The following is a 17,766-nucleotide window of genomic DNA, read 5'->3' as shown; positions in this document are numbered from 1 at the left end:
TAATGTATACATACATATATAATATTAATCCAAAGGGAAAAAATGTAATCAGCCACAAAATACAGACGACGTGTATTTATAAGAACTGCATAAAGCACAAAAATGAACAAGAGGACAAAAATGAACAACAGTACGTATAAGTATACTAACTAATCATAAAATTATAATAATATTAACGTAACATTTCCCTATTACAACAATCTTCCTCTCAGAAACTTCCAAGGTCCGGTTCCTGTCCCCATCCTGCACATTTTACAACATTATTACATGACATAAAAAATGAATTTATTATAAAATATTAAAAAATTAATTTTCATAACGCTTCTCGTAAGTTTGTGACTGATATGACAAATGACATGATAAGATATTTTAAGAATAATTTTATTCAGTCGATCGACATATCATATTAAAAGGTGACAAGTTATATATACTGATCTGAAATAAAAAGTAAACTTTTGATTCCAACTTAAATAAAATTGAAGTTTTTCGTATCAAATTGAAACATAAGACGAAAAATTGATACCACATAATAGACTTTTAATATTATAAAAACATTAGTTTTAGCCTCTGAAAAAAAAATAGATTTATAAATGTGTATTATTGTCTTTTATGTACGATATTTTGTGCGTTAATTAGCCTCATCACATTTGTTTGAAAATGAGATGAACATGGGTTAAAATTACCTCCATACACCAGCAAATGTACGTAGCCCCATAAAAATGGTGAGAGCAATCCATATTCCAACAAAACCACCACTTTTAGAAAGAACAAAAATGGCTGAAATACTTGCTCCAGCTACTACAACCTGTGAAAAAAATAGAGAATAGACCAACTAATTTGATCAATAACTCATGAAATTGGAATATATTACTTTGTTTAGTATTTTATCATCAAAGGGTCAAATAATCTCAGGGTAATTAAACTTTCAAGTTATTTAAAAAAAAAATACCAGACTTTATTTTATTTTTAAAATCACTATATTTCAATTTTTGTTTCATTAAAGTATTTCGATCATATTTTGTTTATATAGCCATTTAATTTTAAAATATTTGTCACGTTAAAAAATGTCACCTAATTTTTTTATTTTTTTTTTTATAATTGGGGAGGGGGGAGCGCTTGTGGGAGAAATCGAACCCACGACCTAACATTTTGCTGCCTAGCGCTTATACCATTTGAGTTATAGCTCATTGGTACCTAATTATTTTATTTAAAAACGAATACTAGCTTACATGACGTTGATATGATAAATATTTTCTAAAATTTCTAATTCAAATTGCCATATCGTCAAAATTAGACGGGAAATACCTTTTTGAAACTAAAATTAAAGTTTGGTCTTTTTTTTAAGGTCTAACCACTCAAAAAACCCTCACCTTTAATTCTTTTTTCAATTCCACCCCGACGTTGAAAATTTGTCAATTTTACCCACTTTTGAATTTTCCGTTTTCAATTGTACCCCAATTTTTAAATTTTTGTTAATTTTTTAACTTAAATGATGAAATCATTCAATTAACTAAGTTTAAACATGAAATTAAATTCTTTTTTATTCAAAAAAGTAGAAATAAGTCCTTTATTTTTAAAAACTAACTAAAACCCATAATCATATTAACACTAACTTAAATTCTTAATTAATTTAACTAAATTTAAATAAATTTTAAAAACGTACAATTAATATATGCTAGACATGGAGAATGTTTTATACAAATTTCCAAACGAAAAAGACGTTAATTTAATTTTTCAGGGTACAATTGAAACACAAAAATTCAAAATAGGGTAAAATTGACAAATTTTCAACGTCAGGGTATGATTGAAAAGGGGCTAAAAGGTCGGGGTTTTTTAAGACATTAAACCTTTTTTTAAATAACTTAAAAATTCAATGACCCCGAATGTATTTGATCCATCGAAAAGGGATGAGATACCGACCATAGAATAAGCAGAATATGCAAAATCAGAAGCACCAAAGTTGACTCCATCAAATACAAATGCTATTGAGTTAATAGGTTGTGTAGCTGCAACAAACTGATCACAAACACAAAAATTATAATTTAGTTTAAGTTAGCTATACTCATATATATTTATATATCATATCAGAGGAAAAAAGTAATTTCTTACAGGAATGCCTAGGCTTATAATGTGAAGAACATTAGGGTCTTTCGAAAAAATTCCAGCACCATACTGGAGACCAACTCCCACAACAACAGATAGACCAAGTCCAAGAACAAAACTCATCTGCACAACAAAATCATTCGGAGATTAATACTTATTAGATTGTATATATAGTTTTTAGGATATGTTTGGTTCATGAAATAGGCGCAGAGTAAATAATTTATTTCGTACAGAATAGCTATTTCTTATTTGGTTCATGGAATATTTATTCATTCTTCATACCTGTAGAACCCGGGTTGCTGCCGCGGTTGCCTTCTGATAGTCTTTCTCAGCAAATGCACATGCAATAATTGCCTGAAAAAATAACCAAAAGTTACTACAGAGTGCGCGATGAACATAAGAAAATTCGGAAATAAACGAAAACGGATACCTGTCCAGCAACAGCTAATCCATCAGCAAGGAGAGACGATGTCAGCCAGACCTGTAAGCAAATCTGGAAAGCAGCCATAGTTGTGGAGCCTAGCCTGGCAGTTCTTGATGCTGCCAAGGTTACGCATATTGTTGCTGCTATAACTCTTGCTAATAACAGAAAACCTGTATATTTTCCAATTACACAAATAAGTTACACAAGAAACATAAACAAACTGCAAAATAATTAAATTCTGCAAGGGTTATATGCAAATAAAAGGTCAGACATTATCTGGTGTCGTTTCGTTCATTAAAAACTGCAAAAAACTCGCATTTTTGGTGCAGAAAATATATTTTTGGATTAGAAATGCCAAAAGTAAAAGGCGAGGTTGTGAGGTGCCAACTTTCAAATTATGGCGCAATAGCTAAAAAAATGAAAGATTATTTGCAAATATCTAAAACAGAACAAAAATTATAGTTCCGTACCATTTTTCAGAAACCGACTGAATTGCAAATCTGTAAGACTCGGAGGTAAGAGATCGACCTTTTTCATCAATGTCCATAATAAGAGCAATGACATCAAGTACCTAAGGTGAATCATTATGTCAATATAGAGAAGACTATAACTTATAATCATCTAATTGAAGTTGGTAATGGATAGATTAATTACTGGGAAAGAACATGTGCAATGGCTGCACCGCTGACTCCTAGCCGGCAGGCGAAGATGAAAATTGGATCCAGAATTATATTTGTTAAATCTCCAGCAACTATTGAAAAACAGAACAGCCAAAAGATTGAAATGAATTAGTTTAATCCAAAAATCGACTACGCGAAAAAGAATGTTACGACTAAATATATTAAGGCTCTTACCGGTAGCATATAATGGCGTTTTTGTATCTTTGAATCCTCTAAAAACTCCTTGCATAGCAAGGCACAGAAGGACTGCAGGAGAACCTAGTGCTCTTAATGTCAAGTACTTTGTAGCTGGGGCTAGCATTGGGGAACCCTGTTCGATTTTCACCAGAGAGTATAATTACTATCTATGTAATACGGAATCAGACTCGAAAAGACTGAGCGGAAAATGTAGAAACAGAAACGGGGCGAAATGATTGTTTTTATAAGAATATGTTAGAAATATTGAGTTTTTGAGTATCGAAAGAGCTTTCAGAAATGGAAATGAAATGCCGAAATGTAGGATTCAGAAAGTTCCCATAAAGTTATGACAGATCAAACTTTAATAATCTTTAAATGCTAAGAATTCAAAAAGTACTTACAGAGTTCACACCCATGATACTGAGCAGAGGTTTTGCACAGAATATCAGGAACACGGCTTGTACAAGACCAAGAATTCCTCCTACAATTAGAGCAGTTGAAGCGGAAGGAATGTGCCGCCTTTTCTTACTATTTTCGGATACGTTGCTGTCAATATTTTTGGCTTCACTAAAACCAGTAGGCTTGAAGGTTGCTGCCTTACAATCAGCTGAAGAAAATATCAAGAATATGTTATGAATATAGAGTTTTGGAGTTTTAGAAGTATTTCCGGAAAAGGAAACGAAAGACTCGAAACATAAGACTGAAAAAGTCTTACCATCATCTGGAATTAGATCTTTCTTTTCATGTTCTGATGCTGATCCTTTCTCCAGATTCTCAAGAATGACATCGTCCGAAACCTCTTCTTTCGCATCACGGGTTTTAGCAGAATCCTTCTCGGAATCTTCTTCTACTCCTTTTCTCAATTGGTTTTCGATCTTTTGAACCGTATCTTCTTCAGCAACAAAAGATGTTGTTATACTGACCAATGGGAATATAGTAACCTTTGATGCTTGATTGAAAATAGCTATAGAAACTCCTACTGCAGCTAATTCCACAGGTCCTGCATTCAAGGATATAACAAATTCACACTCGTAATCGCAACACATTTCGAGATTTCGATGATTATTCAGGATGATATCATAAGCACATAATCAATCTATATAACACGGAAACGGAAAATTAAAAAACTAGGATATAAACAGGGGCGAAACCACGTTAATTCTGAGGTTGGCCTTAGTACAGGCTGCCGTCGTAAATGTAAATTTTCAAGAGAAGAATGTAGAATGCATAGTGAAATTAAGGTTAGATGAAGGTTAAGTCCAGACTGTTGAGAGAGGATAAAAATAGACTAAATAATCACATAATATTTAGCTCGGGCTGAAAAATAGTTTCTGATTCCGCCACTGATTATACTTAGAGTCTTGGCAGTATTTTCAAAAATGTAACGTGAAAATGTAGTACTCGAAAAGTTTCCGTATAATTAAATAATGAATAAAAGGGTACCTAAATGGCCAATGAAGGCAGTGTCAATGAGTGAAGCAACAGGATCAGCAGCTAAAGCCATTGCAGCAGGCACTGCAATCTTTAGTATCTCCAAACCAAGTTCATCCATTTTGAAAACAAGTCTGCAATTTTACAAATTTAGCAAATAAATTGTAAACTAGCAATGCAAATTAAAAAAAAAAACGTAAAAATGTAATCATAATAAAGTACCTTGCATCTCTAAAGAAAACTAGCAATGGCATCTTCCATTTTTTCTCAGTTAGCTGCAAAGCACCATTCTCAGCCATGATTTCAATTCCTAATATTTCAGAGTGTTTCAGCTCTCAAAAACTTTGTAACCTGAGAAATGCATGAGAATAAAGCCATGATTTAAATATAGGAACAGTTACTACCAATTGTTGGTGTTTTTTTCTTGAACTTTTAAAAATATATTATTTTCACCTGCATTTTGATAAAATATAATTATTATTTTCATAACATTTTAGTTTAATTTTATTGAAATCCTCTTATAGGGATTGCACACATTTATAAAAGGCAAAATGAATTTATGATTTCTCGTAGTATTTGATATCAAAATATTAACGAAGAGAAATAATTTTTTTACAAAAATATGAAGAATAAACAGTAATTTTAAGCTAGCTTCAATACTCCCTTCGATTCGTAATATTTGTCACTCTAACTTTTGACTTATTAATTAAAAAAATACTCGGTCGATTTAGAGTAAATTGCTAATATTCAAAAAGTGTTTTTTTTTAACTCCAAGGTGCATATAAGTTGGTAAGGCGTTCTTCTGTCTTAAGTAAAGGTGATGTTTTATATTTGAGACCCGTTCAGAAAAACTCATGGATCTTATACGGTTTAAAGGTGTTCTTTTGTCTTAAATTATTACGATAAAAATTAGTAAAACTCTATTTATTAACTCCACTATTTAAGAATTAGTTTTAGAAATAAGATCTCTTTTTCTATTTAAAATTAACCCCTTGTCTCTGTGTTTGTTAACTCCATTAATGAAAAACTCCGCTTTAAAAATTAAATTAAAAGTCATTTAATAAAAAGATTAAATTTGGAATATAATTATAAAAATTACATAGAAATTCAAAAATGATATCTACTTGGCTAAACCTTGGAAATCTTAATGTGCACCTTGGAGTTAAAAAATACAATTATGTTTTGAATATTAACAATTTAATCTAAAAAAGAACAAACATAAGGCTATACTATTATTATGAAAATCAGCCTTCTATTTTTCTTTTGTAATATTATACTAAACAATCATTATGTTCCATTTTATTTATCCCTTCTTATTTTTATACATATTAAAGATTATGATATAATTAAGGGTTAATTTCATAAAAAAATCACGATTTTTACACAAAATTTCATTTTAATCACGACTTTTAAAAGTTGGTATTTAAAGGCACAGTCTTTTATTTTGTTTCAAATCTATCACCAAAGTAAAATTCGGTGTATTTTTTCTGACTAACAATTACTAATTCTACATACTCTAACTGAAAGATAATAATATTTGGTGTCGATTTATAAATTAGGTATTTCATTAATTGTTTATTGAAGAACTTAGTTAATAAACATACACTAGAATGATAGATTCGAAAAAAAAATGAAATTATAATTAAATACAATCATCAATTCTACTTTTTAATTTATATGCATTAATAATATATAAAATATATTTTTTAAAATATCTAAAATAATAAAATAGGACAAATAAAATGGAACCAAAAGAGTATTATAGTATAAGATGCTCAAAAAGCAGTGCCAAAATCTTGAAAATTAGAATGCATTGAAAGCATGTTTGTAGTTGGACCTCCTCTAGTTCCTATAGATAAAAATATTTGTTAAAGTCATTTCCTTTTAAATAAATGAAATATGCTGACTGTGGGACTGTAGGCAAAATATATCTTAGTCACTACGTTATCTTAAAAAAACATAATAATATTATATTACATTATTATAAATTAATACATTTAAAAATATGTTATAATAAAATTTGCATAAGTATTTTTCTTGAGTTTTTGTCTTGGAAAAGTTGGGTTTGCTATATATGACTCTTCGTGTGTGGGATATGGCCAAGTAATTCCAAGCATAGGCACCTTATTTATAGTTTCTATTTAAAGACATGAACATTTGTGATAGTGCTATTTTAGTCCTTAAGATTAACTTACTTTGCAATTTCTATTTTTTTCAATTTATTTGATGATTTATATGACTGAATTTCTAGTTTTGATATAAGGACGGCAAATAATACCAAAACATAGCACTCCAAGTCAGGATTTAATTCTTGAAGAAATTACACCATTTACCAAAAAAAATGAAAATAATTACAAAAGTATATGTTGACTTTTTTCATTTACAAAAATATTAATAATATTTATAAAAGTACAAAAAAATAAAAAATAATATCAAACATACGGTGTATATTGTGGGTATAATGTTAGTATACTAATAAACTAACATTATATCAACATTGTACCAAAATTATACCAACATTATACATACTGAGACTTTATTAATATTAAATAAAAATTTACCAAAATTACATCAAATCGTATACTGAAAATTAAATTAATAATATACCAAAATTATACCATCAGTATACCAAGAGTATACAAATTTTCTTGTTCATTACCAACTATAGTGAAAAATACACATAAAAAAAAATACATGTTATCAACTAGAAAATATATATAAAAATTTATAATCAATATACCAAAAATATACTGAAATTATACCAATAATAAACCAAATATTATTTTTAAATTATCTGATTTATAGTTTTAATATTCCAAAATTATACCATAATTATACCGACATTATACAAATCGTACTTTTGTAATTAATTTTCATTTTTTGATACTTTTGTAATTAATTTTAAATCAGTCGTATTTTTGTAAATAAAAAAAGTTTACAGGTACTTTTGTAAATATTTTTAAAATTTTAGGTATTTTTGTCATCGTCCCTTAATTCTTTAGTGTTCTTTTTTTAGGTAGAGATGTCGACATTTAATTACTTACTTTCTATGTTAAAAAAAAATACTTTCTTTCAAATTAATTTTTAAAAGATAATTTCTTCTGTAACACATAGAATTGTTTTTTATTTTTCTGAGTGCTCGTCTACAAAAGGCCTAATTATTCAAAACTCCCACACCTTTAATTTTTTTTAATTGTACCAGATATAGAAAAATCCTCTCATAACTCCCCCCACTTTTAATTTTTTTTTCAATTGCACCGTGATGTAAAAAAATTCTTTCAAAACCCCTCCACCTTTAGATTCTTTTTCAATTGTATTCCAAATTGATAATTTCTAGAGTTTCTGATTTTAAAAAGTTTTATGCAATTTGTGGTACAATTGAAAAAATCTAAAATTGGGGGGAGGGGGTTGGAGAGGATTTTCCTACGTCATGGTACAATTGAAAAAGAATCTAAAAATGGGGGCATTTTGATAGAATTTTTCTACGTCAGGGTGCAATTGAAAAAAGTTTAAAAGTGAGGAGTTTTGAGTGATTAAGCCTCCACAAAATTAAAATCCAAATTATCGAGAACCTAGCTAATAAATTCTTTTTGACAATTGAATACTTCTCTAATGATTGGCTTATGCGCTAAGACATTTTTTGATTAAATTTTATTTGAATTAATTTAGAGATGACTTCTTATTTTAAATATTCTGAAAAAGTATAAAATTTATTTTCAATGAATTGAAATGAGTTAAAATTGTATTTGGAGTAATTATAACTAAATTAAATATTTTAATGGCCAAAAATATTCTTTTACAGGAGTTATACTTATCAGTTTCTTTTTTTCATTAGTACTTATCAGTTTGTAATTTAACTGATAATGATAGTTTGTCATTCCAATAAATATAGGAAACTAATTTTCAAATCCATTAATTTTATTAGGATTGAAGAATAATGAATTCTATAGCATTAAAAAAATAGATTTTCAAAATTAATCAAAAATAAATGTTATAGAATTCCAAATAAATTTCTTTAATTTTATGGAATTTATTTATAAAAAACACACTATTATTGATGTTTACTCCATTAATTTAGTTGGACAAACAAACTTTGACTCAATACCCACAAAAAAATCATCTGGCCAGGCTATAATGGATAGTACAGAATCAGTACAATGTGGAACATTAAATTAAGGAATATCCTAATTAACTGCTTCTTAATCACATAAATTGTAAATAAAATTATTAGCTTAATATCAATTTGCTCCCTTAATTTGCACATATTAATCAATCGACACAAATTACTATCCGTTACGTGTGAATTATTAAATTTTGATCAAATCAATAATAATAGAGAAGTATTTGATCAATTTCACAATAAAATTTATACATGTGCTAATCGTTTAAAGTAATTAATTGAAGGGAGCAAATTGAAATATGAATGGAAAAACCTCCCTCAGTTCTATCTACCCCTGCTAGCAACATCACAATACAGGTTCAAACTGAGACATAAAATATATCTCATTTATAAGGTGTTTAAAAACTATTTTTATATTGCTTGTATGCTAGAATTGAGACGTGAGCAGTCAGCTGGCATGATCTTAGTGGTCAACTCTTGGAATTACTGTCCGTACTCATTCTCTGAAAAACCTTAAACAGTTCAATTTTCCCCAGATTACACCTTTTTTCTTCAAGAGCTTCAAGGTGAAGAAAATATATATATAATATATATAATATATATAATTGAGTAGAACGAGAAGAAAAGAAGGTTCACATCTACATTTTCAGATTCAAACAATACGTCCCTATTTCTAGATTCAATGATATAATAAGGAAGGTAAGGAGAAGCCGTCCAGACCGTCAATCAATGATTATATTTAATTATTTTTCTCTTTAATCGTGACAATCCGTCCTCTTTTTTTCAAATGATATATTTTTAATTTTTCTTTTATTTTCTAGTTTGATCACCAACTAAACTAGAGAAGAAACCATGTTTAAATTTAAAGAAAGTAATATATATAGGTCTATTTCACATTGCCTAGCTAGTTCACTTATCTTCATTTGTAATTACAAAATTTGATTCCAAATCTTATAAAATATTTAATTAGTATCAATTCAGTTACATTATTAGTATACAGATATGACATAAGAAACATATAAAATGCAAAGATAGGGAAAATGATTAATATTTGAAATGTAAAAATAGAATGAAGAACACAATTTCAACTAATTAGGATTTGTGGACGTACCCTTTTAGTTGCAGACCTTGATTCTTTGATTGTATTTGACTTAAGAGAGGGCTTAGTTTAAAAATAGAAGCTCTTTCCACAAAATTGATTCTTTGGTGTTTTCACTGCCACACAAATTCCAACCCATTACTTTCCATTTATGTACAACTATTCCTACTCTTTTATTTAATAAAAAAATTAAATGCGTAAAGTGAAAAAGTTGAGCAAATAAACTATATGGCACTTGATATGAGTATTTTACTCCTATTTAAAGTGTCATTCCGCATGCTTTATCATGTTATTATGGTATTTCAAATGCCTTATTACATGTTTTAGTATTGGGCTTCTTACTCAAATAACCAACATTCATGTTTGATTTACTTTTATACCAACACATATTTGACATTTTAAAACTACCATGCAAGGGAGAAATTATTACTTTTATACCATCCATATAAATAGAACCCTAATAACACAAATCTTCATAATTACAATTATTTTCTCTCTCCTCAAATTTCTCTCTCCTTTCTCTTTCAATTCACCTTTCACACAAATTTCAGATTTGTTCTTCGCACCAATCTGCCTCCGCCGTTTCATTTTTGCCGTTTTGCCTCCGTCGTTTCGCCTCCGTCGTTTCGCCTCCGCCGTTTTGCCTCCGCCGTTCCACCATCTTTCTTTTATCATTTTGATTTCAGATCTGAAGTTTTTAATTCTTTTTTTTTCATTTTCAGATCTATAATTTGTTTATTTTACTGTTGTTTTCACCATTAAACATGTATAAAGATTATCTTTAAAGAATCTAATACTCATTTCATGTAATGTAGAATAATTTTGTGATTTTATGGAATAAAATTCTGTTATTTCTGCATTTTTCTTGTGTTTCTGCGTTTTTTTATTCTGCAGAACGATTTATTGATGATTATTGATTGCCGAATTATTGTAATGTTACAGTTTTGTTGATTTTATGTTGACTTTATGTTGATATCAACTGATTTTTTTATTTTTACATTGACAACTAAAATAACATTGTCTGTGAAATAAACTAAAAAAATTAAATTAAATTAAATTGAGACTAGATAATGATATGGTAGCATCGGGGAAGAAGACATATGATGATGTTGCATTATTATAATGTTACAATGTTGATATGGTGTTGATTTTCGGTTGATATTTTGTTGATTTTAGCATCGGTGAAGAAGACAATAATGATGTTAAATTATTGTAATGTTACAATGTTGATCTTATGTTGATATAGTGTTGACATGGTGTTGATTTTGGTATAGGTAAAAAATATAAATAATGATTCTGAATTATTATTATATTACAAATTTGAATTTATGTTGATATTATGTTGATTTTGTGTTGGTATTTTAGATTGAAAAAATAATTTATTAATCTTTGATTAATTTAATGTTGATTTTATATTGATATATATAAAAAATAAAATATATGATAAATAATAAATTTTGATTAATTATTAGCAAAAATAAAGGTAAATAAATATTAAAAATAAAAATTTGTGTTAAAAAGATTTACAAAATTAATACTATCCAGTTTATTAAATGTTGTTGATATTATGTTGATATTAAAACTGACAAAAATGTCAACAATAAATAATGTACAAATGTTGATTTTATATTGATTTTGTGTTGATTTTGAGTTGATATTTGATTAATTTTAATGACAAATAGTATACACATGTTGATTTTATGTTGATTTTGTGTTGATCTTCAATTAATTTTAGGGATATGTGCATGTTAATTTTAGATTGATTTTAGGTTGACATCGAGTTGATTTTGCGTTGATTTTGATTAATATAGATTAAATAATTGTACATCAATAAAATTCAACATTGATTTTATAATAAAGTTTGTACGTAGAACATAATATAAGGAGCAAAAAAACCAACCAAATTTCAAAAATGCTGAAATGAATTTAGTATATTCTAATAAAATAACACTCTAGAAAATGAAAGTTATATAAAAATGGCTGAATACCAATAACATATGTTTATGTACGGAATTTCAGAACGTTTACCGAGAAAAAAACACAAAGAGATCAATCATTCAAACAAATATGTGCACTCCACATTCCATCCTGCTGCTTTTCAAATAAACATTTATTACGCAAACTTACAGGAGGCATTTATTTCATAGACAATATTATCTTGTTTGTCAATGTTACAATAAAAAAAATTAGTTGATATCAACATAATATCAACATAAAGTCAACATAAAATCAACAACACTGTAACATTACAGTAATTCAGCAATCAATCATCATCTACAAATCGTTCTGCAGAATAAAAAAACGCATAAATACAACAAAACACAAAAAAATGCAGAGTTAACAGAATTTTATTACATAAAATCACAAAATTATTCTACATATCATGAAATAAGTATGAAATTCTTTAAAAATACTCTTTATACATGTTTAATGGTGAATAAACAGTAAAAGATAAACAAATTACAGATCTGAAAATGAAAACATAAAAAACAAAAAATTTCATATCTAAAATCAAAAAGAGAAAAGAAAGATGGCGCGGCGACAAAGGTGGAACGACGGAGGCGAAACGACGGAGATGGAACAGCAAAAACGGAACGGCGGAGGCGGAATGGCGGAGATAATGAAGAAGATAACTGAAATGTATGAGATAATTGAGATGAAAATTTACACGAATGTGATAATGGAAGAAAGCGAGTAAGAACGTGGAGCACCAGAACTTTGATCGCAGAGATCGTGGAGGAGCAGAACGAGAATCACGGAGAAGAAGAAGAAGAAACCGCCAAAATCAAAGGGAAAAAGAAAAAACGGTAAGAAAGTTATAATTCAAAGCAATTAGGTTATAATTCTTATTTTGGGTGGTGTGAAAAGTAAACAATAAGTTGGGTCAGTATAAAAGTAAACCTGGCCCAAATTTAGGTATATTGGGTAATTAGCCCTTTAGTATTTCAGGTACTTGGAAGCATTGCGGAGGCATTTTGGTGCAAAGGATGGAAAAGTCGACAAAAGAGAGGCGAAAGCTCATTTGCAAATCTGAAAAGCTGACCCCTCCGCACTATTTGACCAATTGTGATCGGTTAGAGGTCTCTAATGAGTTTATGAAAGATGAAGTAGACATCCTAATATTTACAGGGGTTCAAAAATCGACTCAATCGGACACTTCTACACCGGGTGACGAAGTTTTGAAGATCACGATCCTGCGGTGCAAAGGGTGGCTCGAATCGAGCTCACCAAGCTTGATTGTGTGTCTCGATTCGAGACACAACTCTCCCTTACCAGAACATTGAGCTCGAATCGAGACACTCATTAAAGCTAGGTGAGTTCGATTCGAGCCAGGGCATGACGAAAGAGGATTTCTGATTTTCAAACATCACAAGGCTTGATTTACATTGCCATTTTGGGCCCAACACTCTTTTAGTTGATGTTTTTATTTCTTCTTTTGTCTAGTACTATAAAAACAACATTATCTCTATTTTAGGTTATTACACCTTTATGCAATTTTATTCATTTTGATTGTTGCTTCTCTTAGAATAGATTGAATCCTTTTTGAATTTGGTGCTCCATAGCTTCCACCATTATTGGTGCTTTGAAGCTTTTATTGCTTTGTAAGAACAAGATCTTCATTAATAATGCAAGCTATTTTAGTATTGAATCTTCATTATATTGTATGATTTATTTGTCTCCATCTCTAATTAAGGTAACTACTTTAATCTTCCTTATGCTTATTAATCTTTGCTTAGTAGTTAATTTGTGTAGCTACGGTTGGCTAAATCCCTAGTCTAGGGTTTGTTTGTGATTGCCATGTATGATGAATAGGTGATTAGATTTGGGTTTTTGGGTTAGGTTTTGTTGTGTTAACTTGAACCTAATGCCTAGGTTAAGTTGATCCCTTAATCTTTGTTATTGTTCGATTAGTGAGGACGAGAGTTAAATTAATTGAGCGGACCTAGTTAGCATAAGCTCGAAACCTAGATGCACGAGAGTGATTTAGGGTTTGTGCGGTTGTGTAGTTTGCGAATTAATCGGCTTGATTAATCCTATCGAAATCTAATTGCGCAAGAGTGAGTTGGATTTTAGTGTTTTAATCAAGTAGTGATTCTTTCAACCTCCGGCTCGAGAGAGCGGATTTGATACCCTCGAATAGCTTGATCCGAACCATTATCCATAAACCCGACCTATTTGTCCTAGGATTCAATTGGCATGATTAGACAACCCTTAGTCGTTTTAAATTATCGTTTTTAATCCTTGTTATCAATTAGTTGTTTTGTTGTTGTTTATCTTAAATTGTTAATTGTTAGTTGTTTAAGTTTAAGTTGTAGTGTTAGTTAAAACCAATCGTTTTTCATTGCTTTCCGAATTGAACTTCATAATCAATTTCATTCACTTTAAACCTCTAGTCCTTGTGGGTTCGACCTCGACTTGTCGAGCTTTACAAGTTGGCATTTTTGCTACCAAGTTTTTGGCGTCGTTGCCGGAGATTAGGTTGCGTTTAATTGATTGAAAGTATTTTGAAATTCGGTCGAGTTAGCGTTATTTTCTGTTTTTACTTTTTATTGTTCATCTTGCGTGTTTTCGTGGTTTTCGCCGGATTTTCTTGTTTTTTCTTGTGTTGGGAATTAATCTTTGTGTATGCACAATACGCGACATGCTAATCTTCCACTCGAACCTTTCCAAGAAAAGCTTGGTAGCTGCGAAAGAGGCGTGAGAAGAAGAGCCCGTATTCCCGTAGTTATGAATAACGAGGGAAATGAATATGAGGACGAGGAGAGGTTCAATCCTCTAATGGAAGGAGGGGAACAACAATATCCACCAACCCTTCCTCCACTTGAAAATGTGAACCAACAAAGGAATGAAGAGCGCCCAAAGGATGATCGCCCCCACGTGCACCCACAAGTGCAAAATCAACCAAGACAAACCTTGGATGAGTTCTTCTTGCCGGATGTGGATAATGCCACGTTTGGATGTTTTGCAATGCTGGTTCAAGCGGCAACCTTCGAGATCAAGCCTAGTACAATACAACTCTTGGAGAACCGTTGTGCTTTTTATGGGTTGAGTCATGAGGATCCAAATGCTCACATTGCCAAGTTCTTAGGTGTACTCAACACGTTCAAGCTTCATGAAATAACCGCGAATCAAATCAAGCTTCGGATGTTCCCATTCTCTTTGAGGGACAAGGCTAGTTTGTGGCTCCATTCTCTACCTAACGAGTCAATTCACAATTGGAGGGATTTAGCTTAAGCATTTCTCAACAAGTACTTCTCCCATGGCAAGACTACAAAGTTGACCAAGGATATACTAGAGTTTGTTCAATTCGAAGGGGAGTCATTTTATGAGGCATGGGAGCGTTTCAAGGATCTACAAAGGAGTGTTCCACATCATCAGCTCAATATAGAGCATGTTATTCAAATCTTTTATAATGGGACAACCATTACTACTCGAGCTACTATTGATGCAGCTTCAGGCGGATCGCTTATGCAAAAGACTTAAGAAGAAGCTCTTGAATTGGTGGAGCAATTAGCCGTGGTTAGTAGTACATGGGGTCCTATGGATAGAAGAGCGCCATCTAGTCAAAAGTTGGTTATGACTCTTGACCAAGTGAAAGAGATGGAGGCCATAAAAGCAATGAACGCTTCACTTCAAGCTCAAGTAAATGCTCTTAAGAAGCAAGTTGCTCCAAGAAATGCGCCGCTGACTTATGTACAAGTCGGTTGTGAATTTTATGGTGATTTCAACCATTCGAGGGAGAGTGCCTATTCACGGGGCAAGCTTTTAGTGAGCAAGTGAAATACGTTGGGGAAAAAAAAGCAAGCTAATGATCCTTATTCTAATACCTACAACCCTAGATGGAGGAATCATCCAAATTTTGGGTGGAGAAACCAGGAGGGGCAAGGCATTGCTCAAGGGTCTAATCAAGCGGGTTCAAGCTTTCAAGGCAACAATAGGCCCCCACAACAACAAGGTCACTATCACGAAATTAAAATCACGAGAACAATTATGGTGGGAGACCTCAACACCCACCCGGGTTTCAACCCCAACGGAATGTGGATGATGGGAATATGCTTTCCAAGGTGCTAGAGAAGTTGGATAAGATTGAGCAAAGAGAGCTTGATGCTAGACAAAGGGAGAAGAACCAAGCTTCGACAATCCATCATTTGGAGACCCAAATCTCGCAAATGGCTCTTATACTTCAAGGTAGACCGCAAGGGGGATTGCCCTCTACTACGGAAAATAACCCAAGGGAGCAAATTAAAGCGGTGGAGCTTCGAAGAGGGAGGAACCTTGAAAAAGCTAATGGCAAGAAGCATGTTGTTGAGGAGGATGATTCTCAAGTGGTGATTGATGTTGCTAGCTCTAGTCAAGAACTACCTAAGGATTTTGAGGAGGTGGCTATTGATGTTGAAGAACCGTATGTTAGACCACCACCTCCACCTTTTGTGCCAAAAGTTCCATTCCCAAGCCGGTTGAGAAAAGCGCCGGACAATCAAAAGTTCCATAAGTTTCTTGAGATATTCAAGAAACTTCAAATTAACCTAAGCCTAGCGGATGCTTTGCGAGAGATGCCCCAATATGGTAAGTTTTTGAAGGACATCATTACAAACTAGAGGAGTTGGGATAGTGGTGCAACGATTTCCATCCTAGAAGTGTGTAACTTAATTATTTTAAATGATCTACCGGCTAAGTTGAAGGACCCAGGGAGTTTCTCTATACCTTGCACTATAGAAAATATGAGTTCTATAAATTGCTTATGTGATCTAGGTGCTAGTATTAATCTCATGCCTCTAACTATTTTCAGGACGCTATGTGGAGAGCAAACCGTGAAGAACACCTCGATGGTACTCCAACTAGCGGATCATTCATTAAAGAGACCCTATGGAATTGTGGAGGATGTTCTTGTAAAGGTTGATAAGTTCTATTCCCGGTTGACTTTGTTATTTTGGATTATGTGGTAGATAAGGAATGCCTAATGATCTTAGGGCGGCCCTTTATGAACACCGGGAGAGCCTTGATTGATGTTCATGGTGGGAAATTGACCTTGAGAATTGATGAAGAAACGGTCGAGTTTGATATGAAGAAAGTCATGAGGGGTACCATCGAGGAGGAAGAGTGTATGAGGATCGATTTGTTGGATGAAGTTGTGGAACAACTTTAAACAAATGAGGAAATGTTGAAGCAAGGAAAGGAAGAAAATATGGAAGAAGTTGTTTCCGGGGTTTCCAAGGTTACATTTTGTTCTGATGAGCTTGATGATGAGTATTGTGGGGAAGATGAGCTCACACCGGAGACTTTGATAAAAGAATGGGGGAGTCACACCTCCATCCTCCGAGGTACCACCCCAAGTGAAGATGAAACCTCTACCTACTCATCTCCGGTACGCTTTTGTGGGAGAGAGCAAGACGCTTACGATCATCATTTCTAACAAACTTTCGAAAGCTCAAGAGAAGCGAGTAGTTGAAGTAGTGAAGAGTCATGTCTTAGCCATGGGATGGCGAATTTCCGATATCCGAGGGATAAGCCCTCAAGTGGTGATGCACAAGATTCACTTAGAAGATGAGTCCAAGAAGTGTACACAAACGCAAAGGAGATTGAACCCCAATATGAAAGAAGTTGTGCACAAGGAAATATTGAAGCTTCTAGACGTCGGGATCATCAATCCGATCTCGGATAGTGGTTGGGTTAATCCGGTTCAATGCGTACCCAAGAAGGGAAGAACGACGGTTGTGGAAAATGACAAGGG

At 31.8% G+C, this 17,766-nt stretch overlaps 2 protein-coding genes and 1 non-coding gene across 3 annotated transcripts; 1 reads left to right on the top strand and 2 right to left on the bottom strand.

Annotated features, from left to right (window-relative positions):
* On the bottom strand, window positions 1-5,166 carry LOC126662256 (protein DETOXIFICATION 43-like). The gene is made up of 13 exons (XM_050356182.1): window positions 5,038-5,166; window positions 4,828-4,949; window positions 4,100-4,384; window positions 3,786-3,991; window positions 3,382-3,517; window positions 3,182-3,278; window positions 2,998-3,098; window positions 2,534-2,697; window positions 2,386-2,457; window positions 2,110-2,226; window positions 1,921-2,016; window positions 684-805; window positions 1-243 (listed from the first exon to the last, which is right to left on the bottom strand). The coding sequence occupies exons 1-13, from the start codon at window positions 5,112-5,114 to the stop codon at window positions 192-194; spliced, it is 1,647 nt and encodes a 548-aa protein (XP_050212139.1). The 5' UTR covers window positions 5,115-5,166; the 3' UTR covers window positions 1-191.
* A 10,142-nt stretch (window positions 5,167-15,308) lies between these two features.
* Window positions 15,309-15,415, bottom strand: LOC126662441 (small nucleolar RNA R71). The gene has a single exon (XR_007635813.1). It is a non-coding gene; the product is annotated as a small nucleolar RNA R71 (small nucleolar RNA).
* A 672-nt stretch (window positions 15,416-16,087) lies between these two features.
* On the top strand, window positions 16,088-17,181 carry LOC126661604 (uncharacterized). Its single transcript, XM_050355457.1, has 3 exons — window positions 16,088-16,601; window positions 16,788-16,930; window positions 16,987-17,181. The coding sequence occupies exons 1-3, from the start codon at window positions 16,088-16,090 to the stop codon at window positions 17,179-17,181; spliced, it is 852 nt and encodes a 283-aa protein (XP_050211414.1).
* Window positions 17,182-17,766: the final 585 nt, after the last annotated feature.

Source organism: Mercurialis annua, linkage group LG8 (assembly GCF_937616625.2).
Source record: "Mercurialis annua linkage group LG8, ddMerAnnu1.2, whole genome shotgun sequence".
Classification (NCBI taxonomy): Eukaryota; Viridiplantae; Streptophyta; class Magnoliopsida; order Malpighiales; family Euphorbiaceae; genus Mercurialis; species Mercurialis annua.
The sequence above is the reverse complement of the archived record's forward strand: the minus strand, read 5'-3'. Positions and strand labels throughout refer to the sequence as shown.